Source organism: Convolutriloba macropyga, chromosome 6 (assembly GCF_964194025.1).
Source record: "Convolutriloba macropyga chromosome 6, txConMacr16.3, whole genome shotgun sequence".
NCBI classification, from domain to species: domain Eukaryota; kingdom Metazoa; phylum Xenacoelomorpha; order Acoela; family Convolutidae; genus Convolutriloba; species Convolutriloba macropyga.
Genome location: NC_134473.1, coordinates 5039022 through 5062463, shown reverse-complemented (window position 1 = coordinate 5062463; position 23442 = coordinate 5039022). Strand labels below are relative to the sequence as shown.

Here is a 23442-nt window from a genome sequence, read left to right as displayed (position 1 = left end):
CTTGGGCAACATCCCCAGCCTGTACCGAATTAGAGATGATCATGATGGACTGGCTCGCTAAAGCTATGGGTTTACCAGATCACGTATGAACTAATTTAAATGAAAGTGAAACAGTTTTCAGAAACTAAGGGCATTGATCCTTCACATCTGCTTCATTAAGGCATTTATAAGAACAGTTGGTGCGGTGGTAGACGATGGTAATGTTTTTGCAGTTATAACTCCCCCCCCCCCCCATATAATTATTTAGCCTGGTTATGCTATATTTACGGGAAGGGGTGTGGGATTTTTAGTGGGAAGACCCCGACTAAATAGGACTAGTATGCTAAGTGTTTTCTATTAAACGGTTTTTATGTTGTTCATGTCTTTTACTTTCATTAATGGCAAGTCTCATCGGCCCTGAAGTCCAGCATTTTTTGTTCACTTAATCAAGCATTATTTTTTCACGTTGTATTTGTCGAGCGATATGTGAAATTTTGAAAGTTTTCCATCGCTTCCTCATTTTGCAGACAATTAAATAAAACGTGGATGAGCGGGGTCGGAACGTTATGTGGGAGCGCATATTACCGAGCCTCCTTGTCTATATAGGAATCCACTAACTTAGAATTTAGCATTCCATGCAAAGCGTTCATCTTTAGTATCGACATACTCGCTTCGAGACTTTAACCTGGGTGAAATCTGGACACGTTCATTGCTCAGAAATTTTTTTCATTGATATGTCTTATTGTTTTATGTATTGCCATGTATGTTCGTGCAATATTTTCGTTATTGAAGATCTGCAGAGATCATCCATGCATATGGTCTGAAACAATATTTCGAGCACATTCTAGTCTGGACATTGGTACGGAACTCGTCTGGACAATGGCCTGGAACTTATCTGATCAGGGGTCACGTCGGTCTGGAACTCGTCTGATCAGAGGCGGCTTCGAGCGCTTTTCGAGCGCACAATGATCTTCGAGCGCACTCGTCTGATCAGAAGTCACTTTGGTCTGGGACGGTCTGATCAGAGGTCCCACTTGTCTGGGACGGTCTGATCAGAGGCGATTTCGAGCGCGACCTCAACCTGGCTGGTAACTTCGTCGCCAATTTACCATAGTTCACCACACTCATCGCATTAAACGCATAAATATTAATTATTTTTACTCTGAGAAAAATATTTTTTGACCAATTATCTTACGTATTTTTGCAATGAACCCTCGACTCGGGTATCAAACTCAAGATTTCTGAAAGCATAAAGGTAACCAAGGGAGATGAAACAGCATACATCTCAACTAAGTTCTGATTAGTTCTTGTCCACATCTGAGAATGGGGGAGGCGTGATCCATACTACGGCCTGTGAGTCAACATTGTTCACACTCTTCGTGGCCAGAGATCACCTCCGGTTGAAGTCAGACACTGGAAGCCAAAATGGTCACTCGACTGTCAGTTCAAGCGCAATCGTAAGTAGACGTCAACAATCACTCGCCTCTCCCAGGCTGATGTCCAACAAAAAAGGTAGATTTTTCGAGACTCATATCAACGCACCAGCGTGGGGAGGGGAGGGGGTTGGGGTGTTTTGGGTATTGGGCGTTTTGTGGGGTTTTCATTCTAAAGTTCGTCGCGATCACTAGTTCAAATCTTGCCACAGGTTATGCATGTCACCACTCAATTCCAGGTTCAGATATCGAGTAATAGGAACTGCATTAGGGCGAATAAGATTTTTCTCTTGAACTGAACTGATGCCTAGCCTGCTAACTTTTGTTCCAATAAAAACACTTGTTTAATTCTAGCATTATCCTTCCCAGGCAAGCAATTTTTTCGATATCATTCTAAAAAAGGATATAAATACACCAAGTAACTTAAAACCGAGTTCAATAATTGTTCAGAGAAAGTGTCGATTTTTATACACATTCTTGGCATTGTAATTTTTGTGAACTCGGTAAAACGTGTGAGTCGTAAAAGGAACAACGGAATAATTGCAAAAACAAACGAATTTATTGTTTGTATTTCAATATATCCAGTTAAAACTTTTCTATCGCAAGTTAAGGTTGAAATTATTGTTAAATAAGCGATTCAGAAATCATGAGAAAAAGTGATAGATTGTTTAAAAATAATAATCTATCGTCATCGACTGCGCATATAAGAAGCGTAAATAACTGTATTTAGCTAATCAAAACACGCACGTGCAACTTTTAAAATGCCGAAAGTCCGCATTGCCAGATGTTTCTATATACATAACCAGAAGTTAAGTTACCAGAAACTTTTGTTATTAAAAGAATTACCAAAAGCGTGCTTTATACAAAATTGGATGACTCTGAAGAGATTACTTCAAATTTCTTGCTTTCTTCTCGAACCGCTACGTGGTTCTCATTAAAAAGCCATCGCACAACGAAATGTATTATGGCACATCATCACAAAACATGCAAAATCTCATTTTTCTTGACTATAAACATAAAAATGCTTTAAAAAAATTTGATAGTAACTAGATGTAGTAAAAATTGTTTGCCTGTCGTAATAAACTTTTCGTCAGGCACTATAAACACTCTGAAGATCTTGCAGCTTTCTTTATACCTTTTTCAAATCTATCGACTTTTCTTTTTAATTCAAAGACTCTTGTCCTGGAAATTAAAGAAAAGTTCTTTTTTGCAAGGATCGCGCGAACTGTTCCCTTCTTTCACCACCTTGGTACAGGAAAACAAATTCTTTTTCTTTCACTAGACAAAGGGTGTAGCAAAGATTTGCAAAAAGTGTCCTGTAATAATCAATTTAACTGTTACTAACTGGGAATAACTTGCCCTGTGCAAGTAATATCTCCCTTGTGTTAATAGGAGAACAAGTGAAATATTCTGTCTAACTAAATTGTTATCTTGCTTTTGAAATATATCTTCCTCAAAAAATTCCCGTGTTGAGGAATTTTGTTTTTCACTTGTAAGAAATCGCCGTTTTTAAGTTGTTTTCCTGAGACAAAAACGATCAAAGCCCTTACGTGGTCATCGTCGTTTTCTTTGTTTTTTCGTTGTTATTTTTATGCAAGAAATGATGCATTTTTCGTTGTTTTTTTTGTAAGAAATGATCGTTTTTTTGTCGTTTTTTTTCAAATGGATGGTTGTTTTTCGTTATTTCTTACATGTATGTATAGTCGTTTTTTTACAAACGGCTCGTCGTCTTTTGCGTTATTTCTACAAATTTTTCGTCGTAAACTTGTCTAAGCTTTTGCATGAGCCTTTTTAGCTTCTTTGAAGACTAGAGCCGTTTTCAAATATTCGTATATTAACTTTCTCTCTAACTTTTTTTTAAAAACCAGAAGCTGTTAATAGAAAGTTCTGCACAAAAAATTCCTCTAGGGTTGAACTCGTATCTGGATAGATGCGTTATAGTTTCCCTCTGATTTTGAGGACAGTCTGTACAATTTACCACAAAAAAACTTTATTGGAACTGTTCCTAATATAAACATTGTCTTCGTTTTATAAACAGTTTTATGAGCTCTAACAAGTCTTCGTTTTATCTGTTTCTACAAATAAATATTTCTAGAAGATAAGCTGTTTTCGTTGAAAATTCTTTGATTACAAACTGTTGCTAGCTGGGACAATTGTTATACGAGTACTAAAGATCTCTTCCGTGTTATTATTCAAGCCAGGGCATTATTCAGTCTTATAAGGCCGTCACATTTGAATAATTTTTCTCAAAAGTCTGCAGAATTCTCGGTTCTCGTAACTAATTTGCTTTGACTTCACTGAAGAAATATTTTTTTTTAATATGTTGCCATGAAAACTCACATTATCTGCAGACTTGGTTATTGGTTTAGTTCCGTTCATAATGTGAATTTGTAAGATTAATTACTAAACAAAAATCTTGTGATATTGCTTCAAGGTAATGCGTCAAAATGTTGTTCAAAAAGCAACGTCCACGAAGAACCAGAACGATTTAACGCACGGATAACAAAATTTAGGAAAATAAGTAAAATTCTTTTCAGTTGAAAAACGATTTTTTTCAGTTTCTCTTAAGCTTTTCCAACGTTATGCTACTGTTGTCTTTTTACAATTTTTTTTTTCATAAACGTACAAGACAACAAATTCTGTTCGGACAAAAACGTTTCTAAAAAAAATTAGAAAACTTTCTCTTTGTCGGCTTTTCCTCAAAAAGCACTTAGGGCATGCGATCTTCATACTGTCACACTTCTTGAAGGCGCTGAAGCACTGCGTTGTTGTTATCTTACAACTTTAACCCAGTGATTACGTGGTCTTACCTTAGTGTGACTATGATCTAAAAGAGCTTCCTAATCTGCAGTTTTTCGTAGCAGTCATACAAAATTTTTACTGGTTTTGCAGGATGATTGGCCAATTTTGAAGATTTTATTTAAACAAGTGTAGCACACGAAATACTAAATGTACAAATTCAACGAATCAGATACTGAGAAGACTCTATTTACTTATATAGCGATAGTACGGCTGATTTCAGTCAGCCTAGTTGATAATTTCACTATGTGTATAGCATCGACTCCGGTTCAATATTACGTTAACGCCATAATAATTAAAGGTTATCTTCAGTTTTTAGTCTACAGTTAGAGTCGTTAAGTCTGACAGCACTAGGTTGCTCTAAATCGCGCGGGGAAAAATAACCTTAACACATTATACTTTAAGGCTTCAGAACGAGCACAAATATGTTCTGCTTTCACTGGCGCTGCCAATAGACCAAAAAAGAAAATTAATAACATATTTAGACGATCTTTTTATGGAAGGCAAAACAACATACATAATAATCACCCAAAAAAATTTGCCATGTTCTCAATAATTTTAAAGCTGCCACCACATTAAGCCATTAAAATCGAAACATATTTTTTTTACACTGCAACTACCCAAATACAAAAAAAAGAAAAGAAAATTATGCTGGCTTTCTCATTTTTATCCAGAGATACTTATAATTAACATGTAATGATTAGACCAATTTTTTTGAAACTCTGCGATTCAGTCAATTCTAAATGAACACAGGAACTCCAATAGAGTTTTTATGAAGTCAAAAAATTATCTCCTGAAATGACCAACGTAGCACCGATTGTGCCGCTGTACACCAAAGCTAACACTCGAAACGGTTACGTTATGCCAAAAGAGTAAAAAGCTTACTGCAAATCTGAAAATTACGAAATTTTCAAAACATAGAAATGGCTTGGCGCTGTAAGCCCTATTGTACCATTAGACGCCAAAATCGACTATATTTTTATCCATGTATATTTCGAAATGGACCACAACTTGCCAAACTTTTTTGCCACCCTTTCTGTGTGTAAAATGGAAAATGATTTGAAAAAAATGTCAATTTTCTATCAGAAGAAAGTACAGTTCGCAGACCAAGCTAGACCTAAAACGTATCCTTGGTCGATAGAAGTAACACGCAGAACAGATAATTTTGATCAAAAAGTCACCCATGACGCAGATGACGGTAACCCATATCGTCTAACGCCTTGCCCAATGAAAGCTCGTAACATTTAAAATGTTCACCTTTAAAGAATTCGAATGCTGATTCACATAAATTAACTTCAAAGCACAGATGCGTTTTTAACAAAAAAGACAGGAAAAATCCAACGAAAATTGGAATTTGAGCAATTAGTACATTATGCAGCGGACAAAATTTGAAGCAGCACAAACTGTCAATCTTGCAGATTTAGGAAAGCAAGTTGAATTACAGCCCAGTTCTCACAGATACAAAAGTAAAACACAGACTAATCGGACTAACTAATTATTTAAAGCAAAAATTTCACACTTCGACGCCTTGACTGTTGTGTTTTAATCAATGGAAACCATTTAAAGTACTCCCTCATTGGAATCATCGGATACCCATGGTATGTATTAAAAGAATAAGCCACCGAATTGAATATATTTAGTTTTGCAAAATGTCCCTTTGGCCTAATTTGCAGCGTTTTCAATGCACATTCGAAAAAAATTTTCAAAATTTTCTAGCAGAATATTTTCCTTATTTACAAAACATCTCGATTATTAGATGGAATATTACCAATTCTAAATCACCATCTCCAAAGCAACGTAAAGAAAGACATTCCATGAATAGCTCTCATACACGTTCTCAAAAAAATTTAAATTTTTGACACAAAAAGTTTGAAAATTTCTCTATGAATTTTTTTCCGCCGTACAAAATATCTCTACTTCTGAAAAAAAGAGATTCGACTCTACCAGCAGTAATTTGTAATTGTTATGAACCGCCAAATGTATTGCAGCACCCTCTGGATTTTCAATATATACATATTGAGCCTTTCCAGCACTGTAAGAGAAAACGTATACACACTATCTCGTCGTCAAAAGATTCCTTCAAGAATTATCTGGAAATTGGAAAAATCAGGAGGATCCTGTCTTTGATCTACCAAGTACTAGACTATAACTCCGCTTTTGTTAAACTGACTCTACAAATGTCACCCAAGCCACACCAGATCGCGCTGAAGAATCCGATCTAACTTCAGTTTGGATTCCTGCATCCAGCACATGGATGTGAATAATCAATCACACAAATAAACTAGAACAAAGATGCAGCACAATATTCACAATTATCTCTTCATCCAGTTGGAAACCACTTGCACAATGTCAATCTATTGACGCATGTCTGTTCACGTCTACACTACTTAAACACCAAAACAACATCCACGTTCTACTCATACATCAGTAACTCAAAGTACTGCAACGGAACCCAGAAAAATTTTGTTCCCTACCTAAAGTTTTACTTTTTTGTCCCTCTGTACGCAAGGACCCAAAGACCTATCCTCCTATCTATAGGAAACCTAAACTTTATAGAAGAAAGCGCTACGTACGGCCACACCCTCAACCAGTTCTACTATGACTGGATCGTGAGCAAACAGAGAGCCACCACAGATTGAGACGGATATCTTCGATATTCTCCTTGCTTTGCAGATACACTGCAGAGTTTACCTCTTCCCTCAAGCTCCTGTTGCTTGTCTTGCAGGGGAAAGAAAGTTTCTCAAATACATCCGGGTTCCTGACAACCAGGCCTCGAACTTTTGAAATCGAGCATCGCTAGTGGGCCAAAGTCCCACCTCTCCGCGTCACTGTCCCGATTTTCAGACTCACTTCTTTCCCGAAAAATCTGAGAAAAAACTGTTTTTTTTTCATAATCATGTTATCAGTAACCAAACCTGTTCTTTCTTCTTTATTTTATTATGTTCACAAAATGAAATTTAGGAACAATTTCTTTTTCTCTTGTCGGAAATTGACTCAGAATGAAATAAACAGAAAAAATTTTAGATGGTTAGTTTGGCTAAGGTAGACAATATTGCCGGTTGTATTTTTAACCAGAAGGTAAGCTGGGAAATCCGATTTTAGAAAACCCAGTTCAAAAGAGAGGAAAGAAATCTCCTGTACCAACGGCAGAGACTACAGACTTCAACTCTCCATCCAAGTGAGAATAAATCCTTACTACATGACACTAAGAGACAGCTGGATACTAAAACACACTTGAAGTCACTGACCCGCATACCCGGTAACTGACACTCTTACTAACTCAACGAACGACAGGATGTGGACCACTCACCGACGGCTCTAGTCACACACTTCGCTAGACAGGGACTTTAAACGACTACTCTAGTCACTAACTCTAACTCTCAACCTGGACAGTTCTTTCATTTGATTTCAGCTAAATTATACAAAATTGGATGGAAAACTCAGCCCCTAATGAATGTAGCGGAGGAAAAATATGGTTCAGAATACAACGACAACAAGAAAACAGAACGATTTAACCCACGGATATCAATAACTATGAAAATAACTAAAGGATCTTCTGAATCAGCAATTTTTGATGACAATCATAAAAACTAAATTTGAGGTGTATTTTTGACATACGAATTTTTTCAATTTTTTGCAAGGGATGCTTATGTTACTAAAAACTTGTAAGAGGAACATGAATTAGAATAAACTCTGTCATTGAAGTTTGCAGGAGACCGGAAGTTTTTTGTTACCCGGACAGACTAAAAATTTTTAGACATTTTTACATGGTTGAATGTATAATTAGGCCGCTTCCGTGCTTAATTGCACCGAAAGTTGGATGGCTTATAATCCCAGCCCAAACCTCGATAAGACATAACATTTAATTTTAGACCTAATTTACTGTCCTAGATGGTCTGATTAGAGGTCAGCAGGTCATCCCTGGTCGAGGTCCTCGTTTCAAATATACTTATGATAAAACGTATCCACATATGTGCGTAATCAACCGTGATCACATAATATCTCGTCCATAATCAGTTCCCGGGTCGAGAAATTTTTGGAAAATTATGTAAGGAATGCGCTGAAATGCGCTGATTTTTCTACAAATTCAGCGCAAAAACCTTTCATAATAATGCGCAAGAAATGCGCTGGAAAAAAGTGCTAAAACTTTTGCAAGAAATGTGCTGAAAATGCGCTGAAATTGTGCAAGAAATGCGCTGAAAATGCGCTGAAATTTTGAATTTTCAGCGCCTTCTCTTCAATTCAGCGCATTTCAGCGCATTTCCTACAAAATAATGCGCCGAAACGGCGCTGACATCTCGACCCGGGTTGTTACCTTGTTCATGATCAGCCCCCCCCCCCCAATGAGTTGATTGATAATCGTCTGATCATAAACGAAGATCTCAGCTTGGAATTTCGGTCTCAACATTCAACAGGGAAATCTAATTTCAGAACGTGAGCTCTATGGTAGCTTACGGGTCCAAATTAGCCCACTCTGGTGTGGAGAAGGCGTGTCTAATGGGTGCCGTGCAGTATCACCCAGTGGGCTATGACGACAACTACTCAATGAGGGGACATCTTCTGGAGAAAGAAATAGAAGCTGATATTGAGAAGGGTCTCACTCCCTTTTTTGTCGTCGCTACTTTGGGAACCATCCATTGCTGTTCATTTGACAATCTCAAGTTAGTACCCTCAAGTAATGGTTAAGTGACTCTGCTTGAAGTCACTGAGAACTTCTGGCGTTTATCGAGAACCGCGGACCGGTTCGAGATATTAAGTCCGTATTTCGAAGTGACTTCTGCAGAGTCACTTAACCATGCTTAAAACACGAAACGCGCACTTTTTAAAATGACGAAAGTCAACGGAAGTCAACATCTGGATAAGTAGCAACTTCTGGCATTTTGACTTCTGGCACTGCAGACTTTCGGCATTTTAAAATGTGCACGTGAGTGTTTTAAGTTACCTTACGAGCCTGCCTGTGCCCCTATAGCTTACTTTGTCCTTCTTTGTGGAAATTGGTGGCGAAGAACACAGACAATGTATAATTTCCAATTATTATGCTCGTTCCTTTGTCGCCATATTCCACACTGCAAGAAGCTTTTTTCCTATATTAACATAAGTTTTGGGGAATTAAAGTGATAAAATGGACGAAATGGTCGACTTTACTTGAAATCTGGCGTCAAAGTTTTATAACTAAAAATAACGAGTCAAGAAACTTAGTGAATTGTGATACAAAAAAAATAGATGATTCCTAAATCAAAGCTAAATATTTTTGTTCTGTTTATGTCAGGATTATGTTTCAAATTATGATAAATTAATTAAGCAAAACTACAAATTAATTTTCGAAAAATTGTATGAAACTGCTTTCTTAGAAAAAATTATAATCTATTTATATTTTCGCGATCGTGTCATACTTTCTTGGACAAAACTATTTCACTGCCGCTTGCAATTTTCAAACTTTGAATGACTTCATAAAGAACAATCAGTTTCAAGATCAACATTTCTGAACCAATTGTGATATGAGCTGAACTGAAAAGGCAAATAGCAATAAATAGCCGCAGTTTCTGCATCAAAGCTCAAAAAAAATAAAATATAATTCGTGTTGTGGTGAAAATTTAATTACCTTACTTCACTTCCTGTGGTCATTTTCAGTTCTGCTGCTTCACCAAGACAATTCCAGTGTACCCCGGGTTAAGGTTTCACCGCTAAAAATCGCTAAAAGATGTAAGATTTGCGGTGAATTTGAGTAAAAGTGTAAGATTTGCGTTCAATGCGATGAATGCGGTGAAAAAAAATTTTAAGCGGTGAAAAATGTTTTTTCAGCGCTTAAGCGGTGAAAGAAAATTTTTCACCGCTACCAGCAGAATGTGGTGGAAAAAAAATTTTCACCTCTACCAGCAGAATGCGGTGAAAAAAAAATTTTTTCACCGCTTAAATCGCAATTCTTACAAATATTCACCGCGCTAATTTCAGCGCTTACCTTATATTCACAGGAAATATTATTGCAGCACGTGACAGATGGCGCAGTGGATTACGAAGTTGATGACCCGCATGAGGTAGAGGTTCGAACCCTTGTACGGCAGTTTTTTTGTAAGAAATCCGGTGAATGCGGTGAAAAAAAATTTTCACCGCAAAATTCAACGCAATTCTTACAAAAATTCACCGCTTTCAGCGCATTCAACGCTAAAAGATGCGGGCGCTTTGCGGTGAAAAAAGTTTTTTTTACCACTATTCACCGCTAATCTTACATTATTTTTTGACAAAACCTCGACCCGGGACAAATTTTAGATTTTCATTTTTCGTACCTCCTCCCTCTCATTATGCTCTACTCAAATTTTTTTTCTTTCTGTGTTTTCTCCAATGGGTATCTATGAAACAACGAAATCCGTTCCTTAAAGACTCACCTAGTGATGCAATTAAAAGCGATTTTGATCTTCATGATAGATGTAACCATAATATTTCCATTCAAATTGTCTTCCGAAATTTCCAACCCTCAAAACATTTCTAAAAATTTTTTTACTTATAAGATTCTATGTCAAAAATGAGACTTTTTCTTGCAGGCTGTAAAGAACAAAGCATTGTTCTTTGGATTAAAGGTGAACGCAGTTTCCATTAGTAAAGTTTGAGAAATTGAGAGAAACTTCTCGTTTTTCTTCGTTTATTCCAAGACTCTCAATTTACAAACTGAAGCAATAAACGTACAAGTCACTAAAAAACCCTGAATGCAATTTGAAATCACGAGTTGTGCATGTCACTGTGCGAAGGAAAAAAATTGAAACTTTCAAAAAGAGTTTTTATGTTCCTTATTTTTCTTAAAAATTTTGTGAAATACAGAAACTTCTACCCACTCCTTTGCTTTGATTGAGGATAACTGCATGTAAAAAAAACGATTGTTCCAGACCCAAAAAAAATTTTGAGAAATTGAGAAACAAAATCATTTCTTCATATTTGCTCCATGTCTTCGGGGAACGATTTAATATTTTTAATTGCTCTTGAATGAATTAGCAATTATTGTAATTGTATGTGTCTCTTTTTTATGCAAAGTTTTTGTTTGACGTTTTGCGCTTTTCTTCTACAACATTCTTTGACTTCTCAAGTGACTTTTTCACGCTTTCGTTCTTCATTTTTTTAGTAATGTTTATTACTCTCACTCCGAAGTAAGGCTTGTTACTAATATGAATTGGTTGCAGCACATCAAGATTAAGGTTCTGATGGCGCAGCTGGAAATGCTTGGGGTAACAGTTAGGAAGGCAATAACAATTCTTCTTATTTATATTATTCTATGCGCTGGTAAGAATTTCCACCAATCTATTTTTCCCGAAGTTCTCTTTTTTGGAGCGGTGGAACTGAAATTTGTGCGGGTTCTCTTTTTGCTCAGTGCTTCACTTTGATTTCCCCCTTCATTCCAATTCTCATTTTCCTCTTTTTTTCTAGACTATCAATGTAGAAGTTGAAGAAATTGGAAAAACGAGTCACTAAAAAAACCTGAATGCTTTTTAAAGCACGATTTGCGCTTGTAAAGAAGCAAAAGAAAAAAAAATTGACAATTTCACAAAGGTTTTTTTGATCCCTACTTTTGTAAAGTTTATAGAGAAGTTTTCTGCGAGATTTTTCAATAACAAAGTTGCAATGCATATTCCACTAAATGAACGGACCGCTTTCAACAAGCGCTTTTTTTACCAATTATTGTTAACTAGTTTGTTTTATTTGTTTTTTTGTCGGAGCAAGTCAATTTTAAGACAATGCGCAACATTTAGACTGGACAACTTTTGTCTTCCAATGTAAAAAAAACAGTACTAGTGGAACTAAAATTTGCGCTAGTTCTCTTTTTTCTCAGTGCTTCACCTTGATTTCCTTCTTTATTCCGATTCTAAGTTTCCTCATTTTTCCAAGACTATCAATTTAGAATTTGAAGAATTTGAAAATACGAGTCACTAAAAAACCCTGAATGCTTTTGAAAGCACGAGTTGTGCATGTAATTAAGCAAAAGAATAAAGTTTTGACAATTTCACAGAGGGTTTTTATAATCCGTGTTTTTGTAATGTTCATAGAGAAGTTTTCTGCGACCGCTTTCAACGAGCGCTTATATTTACTAATTGTAGTTAACTAGTTTAATTTATTTGTTTATTTTCGGAGCAATTCAATTTTAGATAATGCGCAACATTTAGGCCGGACAACTTTTGTATTCCAATTTAAATAAACAGTACTAGTTCAGAATTAATCTGTTCTGTCAAACAAAGATGAAAAATCTTAAATTTTTAGCAAGTATTTTTGAGTTATTTTGTTTATTTGGAGCTGAGATTTAATTTTTTTTTCCGTTGCGAAAAAACAAAAGTTCTTATCCGCTCCTTTGCTTTGATTGAGGATGACTGCACGTAAAAAAACGTTTGCTTTAGACTGAAAAACAAAATTTGAGAAGTTGAAAAACCAAAATAATTTCATATTTGCTCCATGTCTTCGAGGAACATTTTAATATTTTTAATTGCTCTTGAATGAAGTAGCAATTATTGTAAACGTGTTTGTCTTTTTTTATGCAAATTGTTTGCTTGACGTTTTGAGCTTTTCCTCTAAAAGATTTTTTGACTTCTCATTTTACTTTTTCACGCTTTAGTTGTTCATTTTTGAGTAATCTCTATTGCTCTAACTCCGAAGTAAAGCTGGTTACTAAAATAAATTGTTTGCAGAACATCAAAATTCAGGTTCTGACAGCGCAGTTGAAAATGCTTTTGATAACGGTTTGGAACGAAATAACAATTCTCTTTCTTTTTGTTCATCTATGTGCTGGTAAGAATTTCAACCAATCTATTTTTCCCGAGGTTCTTCTTTTTTTGGGAGCGGCGTAACTAAAATTTGCGCTAGTTCTCATTTTGCTCAGCGCTTCACCTTGATTTCCTCTTTTATTCCAATTCCAATTTTTCCAAGACTATCAATTTAGAAGTAGAAATATTTGAAAATACGAGTCACTATAAAACTCTGAGTGTTTTTGAAATCACGAGTTCTGCAAGTGATTAAGCAAAAGAATAAAGTTTTGACACTTTCACAGAGGGTTTTTATAATCCTTGTTTTTGTAATGTTCATAGAGAAGTTTTCTGCGAGAGTTAATAATGACAAAACTGCAACATTATCCCTTTAAATGTAAAGACCCCTTTCAACGAGCGCATATTTTTACTAATTATAGTTAACTAGTTTAATATATTTCTTTTTTTTTCGGAGCAATTCAATTTTCAGACAATGCGCAACATTTAGTCTGGACAATATTTGTATTCCAATGTTCGTAATTAAACTGTTCTGTCGAACAAAGATGAAAAATGTTAGATTTTTAGCAAGTATTTTCGAGTTATTTTATTTAATTGGAGCTGAGATTTATTTTCTATTCTTTTGCAAAAAAAGTTTTTGCCCGCTTTTTTGCTTTGATGAGGATGACTGCAAGTAAAAAAACAATTATTTCAGGCCGAAAAGCAAAATAATAGAAATTTAAAAACAAAATAATTTCATGTTTACTTCATGTGTTTGAGGAACATTTTAATATTTTGAACTGCTCTTGAATGAAGTTGCAATTATTGTAGTCGTGTGTGTCTTTTTTATGCAAATTTTTTGCTTGACAATTTTGTGCTTTTCTACTAGAACAGTCTTTGACTTCTCAAGTGACTTTTTCACGCTTTCATTCTTCATTTTTGAGTAATTTTTACTGCTCTCACTCCGAAGTAAAACTTGTTACTAATATAAATTAGTTACAGCCAATCAAGATTAAGGTTCTGATGGCGCACTGTGAAATGCTTGGGGTAATGGTACGGACAGAAATATCAATTCTTCTTCCTTATACTCATTTATTCGCTGGTGAGACTTTTAACCAATCTACTTTTCCCGAAGTTCTCTTTTTGGGAGTGGTGGAACTAAAATTTGCTCTAGTTCTCTTTTTGCTCAGCGCTTCACCTTGATTTCCTTCTTTATTCCATTTCTCATTTTCCTCATTTTTCCAAGACTGTCAATTTGGAAGGTAACTAAGTTGAAAATAGGACTCAATAAAAAACCCTGAATGCTTTGAAAGCACGAGTTGTGCATGTAATTAAGCAAAAGAATAAGGTTTTGACAATTTCACAAACAGTTTTTATAATCCTTGTTTTTGTAATGTTCATAGAGCAGTTTTCTGCGAGAGTTATTAATGACAAAATGCCACGCGTATCACTTTAAATGAAAAGACCGCTTTCAACGAGCGCTTATATTTACTAATTATATTTAACTATTTTAATTTATTTGTTTTTTTTTCGGAGCAATTCAATTTCAGATAATGCGCGACATTTAGGCTGGACAACTTTTGTATTCCAATTTAAGTAAACAGTACTAGTTCGGAATTAACCTGTTCTGTCAAACAAAGATGAAAAATGATTTTTAGCAAGTATTTTTGAGTTATTTTATTTATTTAGAGCTGAGATTTATTTGCTATTCTCTTGCAAAACAAAGTTTTTGCCCGCTCCTTTGCTTTGACTGAGGATAACTGCACGTAAAAAAAACGTTTGTTTCAGACTGAAAAGCAAAATTTGAGAAGTTGAAAAACAAAAACTTTCATATTTGCTTCATGTCTTCGAGGAACATTTTAATATTTTTAATTGCTCTTGAATGAAGTAGCAAATATTGTAATCGTGTGCGTCTTTTTTATGCAAGTTTTTTGCTCGACAATTTTGCGCTTTTCTTCTACAACATTTTTTGACATCTCAAGTGACTTTTCCACCCTTTCGTTTTTCATTTTTGAGTAATCTCTATTGCTCTCACTCCGAAGTAAAGCTTCTTACTATTATAAATTGTTTACAGCACATCAATATTAAGCTAATGATGGCGCATTTGGAGATGCTCTGAGTAATGGTTCGGACGGAAAAAATAATTCTTCTTCTTTATATTCGTCTCTGCGCTGGTAAGGGTTTCAACCAATCTATTTTTCCCGAAGATCTCTTTTTGGGAGCGGTGGAACTAAAATTTGCGCTAGTTCTATTTTTGCTCAGCGCTTCACTTTAATTTCCTCCTTTATTCAAAGTCTAAAATTCCTCAATTTTCCAGAACTATCAATTTAGAAGTTGAAGAATTTTTGAAAATAGGAGTCACTAAAAAATCCTGAATGCTTTTGGAAGCACCATGTAATTAAGCAAAAGAATAAATTTTGACAATTTCAAAAAGAGTTTTTATAATAATTGTTTTTGTAAAGTTTATAGAGAAGTTTTCTGCGAGAGTTATTCATGACAAAATTGCCACGCGTATCATTTTAAATGAAAAGACCGCTTTCAACGAGCGCTTATATTTACTAATTATTCTTAACTAGTTTAATTTATTTGTTTTTTTTCGGAGCAATTCAATTTTCAGTTAATGCGCAACAATTAGGCTGGACAGCTTTTGTATTCCAATTTAAATAAACAGTACTAGTTCGGAATTAACCTGTTCTGTCAAACAAAGATGAAAAATGTAAGATTTTTAGCAAGTATTTTTGCCCGCTTTTTGCTTTGATTGAGGATGACTGCAAGTAAAAAAAAAAAACAATTATTTCAGGCCGAAAAGCAAAATAATAGAAATTAAAAAACAAAATATTTTCATGTTTACTTCATGTGTTTGAGGAACATTTTGATATTTTGAACTGCTCTTGAATGAAGTTGCAATTATTGTAATCGTGTGTGTCTTTTTAAGCAAATTTTTTGCTTGACAATTTTGTGCTTTTCTCCTAGAACATTCTTTGACTTCTGAAGTGACTTTTTCACGCTTTCGTTCTTCATTTTTGAGTAATTTTTACTGCTCTCAATCCGAAGTAAAGCTTGTTACTAATATAAATTAGTTACAGCCAATCAAGATTAAGGTTCTAATGGCGCACTGTGAAATGCTTGGGGTAATGGTACGGACAGAAATAACAATTCTTCTTCCTTATACTCATTTATTCGCTGGTGAGACTTTTAACCAATCTACTTTTCCCGAAGTTCTCTTTTTGGGAGTGGTGGAACTAAAATTTGCTCTAGTTCCCTTTTTGCTCAGCGCTTCACCTTGATTTCCTTCTTTATTCCATTTCTCATTTTCCACATTTTTCCAAGACTGTCAATTTGGAAGGTAAATAAGTTGAAAATAGGACTCACTAAAAAACCCTGAATGCTTTGAAAGCACGAGTTGTGCATGTAATTAAGCAAAAGAATAAGGTTTTGACAATTTCACAAACAGTTTTTATAATCCTTGTTTTTGTAATGTTCATAGAGCAGTTTTCTGCGAGAGTTATTAATGACAAAATGCCACGCGTATCAGTTCAAATGAAAAGACCGCTTTCAACGAGCGCTTATATTTACTAATTATATATAACTATTTTAATTTATTTGTTTTTTTTCGGAGCAATTCAATTTCAGATAATGCGCGACATTTAGGCTGGACAACTTTTGTGTTCCAATTTAAATAAACAATACTAGTTCGGAATTAACCTGTTCTGTCAAACAAAGATGAAAAATGTTAGATTTTTAGCAAGTATTTTTGAGTTATTTTATTTATTTAGAGCTGAGATTTATTTTCTATTCTCTTGCAAAAAAAGTTTCTGCCCGCTCCTTTGCTTTGACTGAGGATAACTGCACGTAAAAAAACGTTTGTTTCAGACTGAAAAGCAAAATTTGAGAAGTTGAAAAACAAAAACTTTCATATTTGCTTCATGTCTTCGAGGAACACTTTAATATTTTTAAATGCTCTTGAATGAAGTAGCAAATATTGTAATCGTGTGCGTCTTTTATGCAAGTTTTTTGCTCGACAATTTTGCGCTTTTCTTCTACAACATTCTTTGACATCTCAAATGACTTTTCCACCCTTTCGTTTTTCATTTTTGAGTAATCTCTATTGCTCTCACTCCGAAGTAAAGCTTCTTACTATTATAAATTGTTTACAGCACATCAAATTTAAGCTAATGATGGCGCAGTTGGAGTTGCTCTGAGTAATGGTTCGGACGGAAATAATAATTCTTCTTCTTTATATTCGTCTCTGCGCTGGTAAGAGTTTCAACCAATCTATTTTTCCCGAAGATCTCTTTTTGGGAGCGGTGGAACTAAAATTTACGCTAGTTCTATTTTTGCCCAGTGCTTCACTTTAATTTCCTCCTTTATTCCAATTCTAAAATTCCTCAATTTTCCAGAACTATCAATTTAGAAGTTGAAGAAATTTTGAAAATACGAGTCGCTAAAAAATCCTGATTGCTTTTGGAGTTGTGCATGTAATTAAGCAAAAGAATAAATTTTGACAATTTCAAAAAGAGGTTTTATAATAATTGTTTTTGTAAAGTTTATAGAGAAGTTTTCTGCGAGAAATATTCATGACAAAATTTCCACGCGTATCACTTTAAACGAAAAGACGAGCGCTTTCAACGAGTGCTTGTATTTACTAATTATTGTTAACTAGTTTAATTTATTTGTTTTTTTTCGGAGCAATTCAATTTTCAGATAATGCGCAACAATTAGGCTGGACAGCTTTTGTATTCCAATTCAAATAAACAGTACTAGTTCGGAACTAACCTGTTCTGTCAAACAAAGATGAAAAACTTTAGATTTTTAGCAAGTATTTTTGAGTTATTTTATTTATTTAGAGCTGAGATTTATTTTCTATTCTTTTGCAAAAAAAAGTTTTTGCCCGCTTTTTTCCTTTGATTGAGGATGACTGCAAGTAAAAAAAAACAATTATTTCAGGCCGAAAAGCAAAATAATAGAAATTTAAAAACAAAATATTTTCATGTTTACTTCATGTGTTTGAGGAACATTTTATTATTTTGAACTGCTCCTGAATGAAGTTGCAATTATTGTAATCGTGTGTGTCTTTTTTATGCAAATTTTTTGCTTGACAATTTTGTGCTTTTCTCCTAGAACATTCTTTGACTTCTGAAGTGACTTTTTCACGCTTTCAATTAATGCGCAACAATTAAACTGGACAATTTTTGTAATCCAATATAAATAAACAGTACTAGTTCAGAATTAACCAGTTCTGTCGAACAAAGATGAAAAATGTTAGATTTTTAGTAAGTATTTACGAAATATTTTGTTTATTTGGAGCTGATTTTTATTTTTTCTTCTTTTGCGGAAAAAACAAAATTTTTATCCGCTCCCTTGCTTTGATTGAGTTTATCTGCATGTAAAAAAACGATTTTTTCAGATCGAAAAGCAAATTTTGAGAAGTTGAAAAACAAAATAATTTCATATTTGCTCCACGTCTTCGAGGAACATTTTAATATATTTAATTGCTCTTGAATGAAGTAGCAATTATTGTAAAAAGTGTGTCTCTTTTGTATGCAAAATTTTTCCTTGATGTTTTGCGCTTTTCTTCTACGACATTTTTTGATTTCTCAAGTGACTTTTTCACGTTTTATTTGTTCATTTTTATGTAATCTCTATTGCTCTCACTCCAAATTAAAACTGGTTACTAATATAAACTGTTTGCAGCACATCAAAATACAGGCTCTGACAGCGCAGTTGAAAATGCTTTTGGTAACGGTTTGGAACGAAATAACAATTCTCTTTCTTTTGGTTCATCTATGTGCTGGTAATAATTTCAACCAATCTATTTTTCCCGAGGTTCTTCTTTTTTTGGGAGCGGCGTAACTAAAATTTGCGTTAGTTCCCTTTTTGCTCAGTGCTTCACATTGATTTCCTCTTTTATTCCAATTCTCATTTTCCTCATTTTTCCAAGACCATCAATTTAGAAGTAGAAAAATTTGAAAATACGAGTCACTATAAAACCCTGAATGTTTTTGAAAAAACGAGTTGTGTATGTGATTAAGCAAAAGAATAAAGTTTTGACACTTTCACAAAGAGTCTTTATAATCCTTTCTTTGTGGAAAATTCATAGAGATGTTTTCTGCGAAATTTTTCAGTGACAAAGTTGCAGAGCGTATTCCACTTAATGAAAAGACCGCTTTCAATGAGCGCTTATAATTATTAATTATAGTTAAATAGTTTAATTTATTTGTTTTTTTTCGGAGAAAATCAATTTTCAGACACTGAGTAATTTTTAGACTAGGCAACTTAGCTAGCAACTGGGCACATCAATATTCAGGTTCTGACAGCGCAGTTGAAAATGTTTTTGGCGAAGGTTCGGAAAGAAAAAACAATTCTGTTTCTTTACGTTCATCTATGCTTTGGTAAGAATTTCAACCTATCTGTTTTTACCGAATTTCTCTTTTTGGGTTCGGTGGAACTAAAATTTGCGCTAATTCTCTTTTTGCTCAGTCCTTCATTTTTATTTCCTCTTCCATTCCAATTCTCATTTTTCTCGTTTTTTCAATACTATCAATTTAGAAGTTGAAGAAATTCAAAATACGAGTCATTAAAAACCCTAAATGCTTTTGAAAGCAGAAGTTGTGCAGGCAATCATGCAAAATATTAAAGTTTTGACAATTTTACAAAGAGTTTTTATAATCCATACTTTGTAAAGTTTATAGAGAAATTTTCTGCGAGATTTATCATTGACAGGGTTGCAAAGCGTATTCTAGTAGATGAAAATACCGCTTTCAACGAGCGCTTATACTTACTAATTATAGTTAACTAGTTTAATTTCTTTGTTTGTCGGAGAAAATCAATTTTCAGATATTACGCAATTTTTGACTGGGCAAATTTTGTATCGCCAAACACATAAACAGTAATAGTTCAGCAATAAACTGTTGTGTCGAAGAAAGAACAAATACTTTTGCTTCTCAGCAAGTGTTTTAGATATAATTTTTTATTGAGGGCTGAGATCTAATTTTTCTTCTTTTGCAAAAAACAAAAAGATTAGCCGCTCCTTTTCTTTGATTGAGGATGACTGCATGTAAGACTGCATGGGATTATCACGCAGAGCACTTAAGAACCGGATCAGTACCCATTCACAGTGTCTTGTAAAACCAGTAGTGGATCAATCATTATCGCGTTTGTTTTATCTCTAGTATGCCTACTCAAACACCAGAGCCACATTTCAAACTACCGCGTCTAAATGTAAAGCGAAATCAAGGAACTCCTCTATAAAAAAAACTCCCTTTTTGGAGCGGTGGAACTAAAATTTGCGCTAAATCTTTTTTTGCTCAGTGCTTCACTTTAATTTCCTCCTTTATTCCTTTATTCCAATTCTAAAATTCCTCAATTTTCCAGAACTATCAATTTAGAAGTTGAAGAATTTTTGAAAATACGAGTCACTAAAAAATCCTGAAAGCTTTTGAAAGCACGAGTTGTGCATGTAATTAAGCAAAAGATTAAATTTTGACAATTTCAAAAAAAAAATTTATAATAATTGTTTTTGTAAAGTTTATAGAGAAGTTTTCTGCGAGAGTTATTCATGACAAAATTGCCACGCGTATCACTTTAAATGAAAAGACCGCTTTCAACGAGCGCTTATATTTACTAATTATTCTTAACTAGTTTATTTATTTGTTTTTTTTTTCGGAGCAATTCAATTTTCAGTTAATGCGCAACAATTAGGCTGGACAGCTTTTGTATTCCAATTTAAATAAACAGTACTAGTTCGGAATTAACCTGTTCTGTCAAACAAAGATGACAAATGTAAGATTTTTAGCAAGTATTTTTGCCCGCTTTTTGCTTGGATTGAGGATGACTGCAAGTAAAAAAAAACAATTATTTCAGGCCGAAAAGCAAAATAATAGAAATTAAAAAACAAAATATTTTCATGTTTACTTCATGTGTTTGAGGAACATTTTAGTATTTTGAACTGCTCTTGAATGAAGTTGCAATTATTGTAATCGTGTGTGTCTTTTTTAAGCAAATTTTTTGCTTGACAATTTTGTGCTTTTCTCCTAGAACATTCTTTGACTTCTGAAGTGACTTTTTCACGCTTTCGTTCTTCATTTTTGAGTAATTTTTACTGCTCTCACTCCGAAGTAAAGCTTGTTACTAATATAAATTGGTTACAGCCAATCAAGATTAAGGTTCTGATGGCGCACTGTGAAATGCTTGGGGTAATGGTACGGACAGAAATAACAATTCTTCTTCCTTATACTCATTTATTCGCAGGTGAGACTTTTAACCAATCTACATTTCCCGAAGTTCTCTTTTTGGGAGTGGTGGAACTAAAATTTGCTCTAGTTCTCTTTTTGCTCTGCGCTTCACCTTGATTTCCTTCTTTATTCCAATTCTCATTTTCCTCATTTTTCCAAGATTGTCAAATTGGAAGGTAAAAATTTTGAAAATAGGACTCACTAAAAAACCCTGAATGCTTTGAAAGCACGAGTTGTGCATGTAATTAAGCAAAAAAATAAATTTTGACAATTTCAAAAAGAGTATTTATAATAATTGTTTTTGTAAAGTTTATAGAGAAGTTTTCTGCGAGAGTTGTTCATGACATAATTGCCACGCGTATCACTTTAAATGAAAAGACCGCTTTCAACAAGCGCTTATATTTACTAATTATTCTTAACTAGTTTAATTTATTTGTTTTTTTTTCGGAGCAATTCAGTTTTCAGTTAATGCGCAACAATTAGGCTGGACAGCTTTTGTATTCAATTTTAAATAAACAGTACTAGTTCGGAATTAACCTGTTCTGTCAAACAAAGATGAAAAATGTAAGATTTTTAGCAAGTATTTTTGCCCGCTTTTTGCTTTGATTGAGGATGACTGCAAGTAAAAAAACAATTATTTCAGGCCGAAAAGCAAAATAATAGAAATTTAAAAACAAAATATTTTCATGTTTACTTCATGTGTTTGAGGAACATTTTGATATTTTGAACTGCTCTTGAATGAAGTTGCAATTATTGTAATCGTGTGTGTCTTTTTAAGCAAATTTTTTGCTTGACAATTTTGTGCTTTTCTCCTAGAACATTCTTTGACTTCTGAAGTGACTTTTTCACGCATTCAATTAATGCGCAACAATTAAACTGGACAATTTTTGTAATCCAATATAAATAAACAGTACTAGTTCAGAATTAACCAGTTCTGTCGAACAAAGAAGAAAAATGTTAGATTTTTAGTAAGTATCTACGAAATATTTTGTTTATTTGGAGCTAATATTTATTTTTTCTTCTTTTGCGGAAAAAACAAAAATTTTTATCCGCTCCCTTGCTTTGATTGAGGTTAACTGCATGTAAAAAAAACGTTTTTTTCAGATCGAAAAGCAAATTTTGGGAAGTTGAAAAACAAAATAATTTCATATTTGCTCCACGTCTTCGAGAAACATTTTAATATATTTAATTGCTCTTGAATGAAGTAGCAATTATTGTAAAAAGCGGGTCTCTTTTGTATGCAAAATTTTTGCTTGATGTTTTGCGCTTTTCTTCTACGACATTTTTTGACTTCTCAAGTGACTTTTTCACGTTTTATTTGTTCACTTTTATGTAATCTCTATTGCTCTCACTCCGAATTAAAACTGGTTACTAATATAAATTGTTTGCAGCACATCAAAATTCAGGCTCTGACAGCGCAGTTGAAAATGCTTTTGGTAACGGTTTGGAACGAAATAACAATTCTTTTTCTTTTTGTTCATCTATGTGCTGGTAAGAATTTCAAACAATCTATTTTTCACGAATTTCTTCTTTTTTTGGGAGCGGCGTAACTAAAATTTGCGCTAGTTCTCTTTTTGCTCAGTGCTTCACCTTGATTTCCTCTTTTATTCCAATTCTCATTTTCCTCACCTTTCCAAGACTATCAATTTAGAAATAGAAATATTTGAAAATACGAGTCACTATAAAACCCTTCAATGTTTTTGAAAGCACGAGTTGTGTATTTGATTATGCAAAAGAATAAAGTTTTGACACTGTCACAGAGTCTTTATAATCCTTACTTTGTGGAAATTTTATAGAGATGTTTTCTGCGAAAGTTTTCAGTGACAAGGTTGCAAAGCGTATTCCACTTAATGAAAAGACCGCTTTCATTGAGCGCTTATAATTATTAATTATAGTTAAATAGTTTAATTTATTTGTTTTTTTTTTCGGAGAAAATCAATTTTCAAACATTGAGCAATTTTTAGACTAGTCAACTTAGCTAGCAACTGGGCACATCAATATTCAGGTTCTGACAGCGCAGTTGAAAATGTTTTTGGCGAAGGTTCGGAAAGAAAAAACAATTCTGTTTCTTTACGTTCATCTATGCTTTGGTAAGAATTTCAACCTATCTGTTTTTACCGAATTTCTCTTTTTGGGTTCGGTGGAACTAAAATTTGCGCTAATTCTCTTTTTGCTCAGTCCTTCATTTTTATTTCCTCTTCTATTCCAATTCTCATTTTTCTCTTTTTTACAATACTATCAATTTAGAAGTTGAAGAAATTCAAAATACGATTCATTAAAAAC

At 34.0% G+C, this 23442-nt stretch overlaps 2 protein-coding genes across 4 annotated transcripts in view; one reads left to right on the top strand and one right to left on the bottom strand.

The window, feature by feature from the left end:
- LOC142341447 (uncharacterized) overlaps positions 1 to 23442 on the bottom strand; it is a 545892-nt gene that overhangs the window by 438788 nt on the left and 83662 nt on the right. The gene's annotated exons all lie outside the window — the stretch shown is intronic.
- Positions 7 to 23442, top strand: part of LOC142340707 (aromatic-L-amino-acid decarboxylase-like) — a 38167-nt gene continuing 14731 nt past the window's right edge. The window contains exons 1-3 of one of the 2 annotated variants that reach the window (XM_075391405.1): positions 7 to 83; positions 1284 to 1436; positions 8643 to 8872. In XM_075391405.1, coding sequence (XP_075247520.1) covers positions 36 to 83; positions 1284 to 1436; positions 8643 to 8872 — 431 coding nt within the window. In that variant the 5' untranslated portion in view covers positions 7 to 35. The remainder of the gene's footprint in view (positions 84 to 1283; positions 1437 to 8642; positions 8873 to 23442) is intronic. The other variant, XM_075391406.1, reaches the window with a different exon arrangement.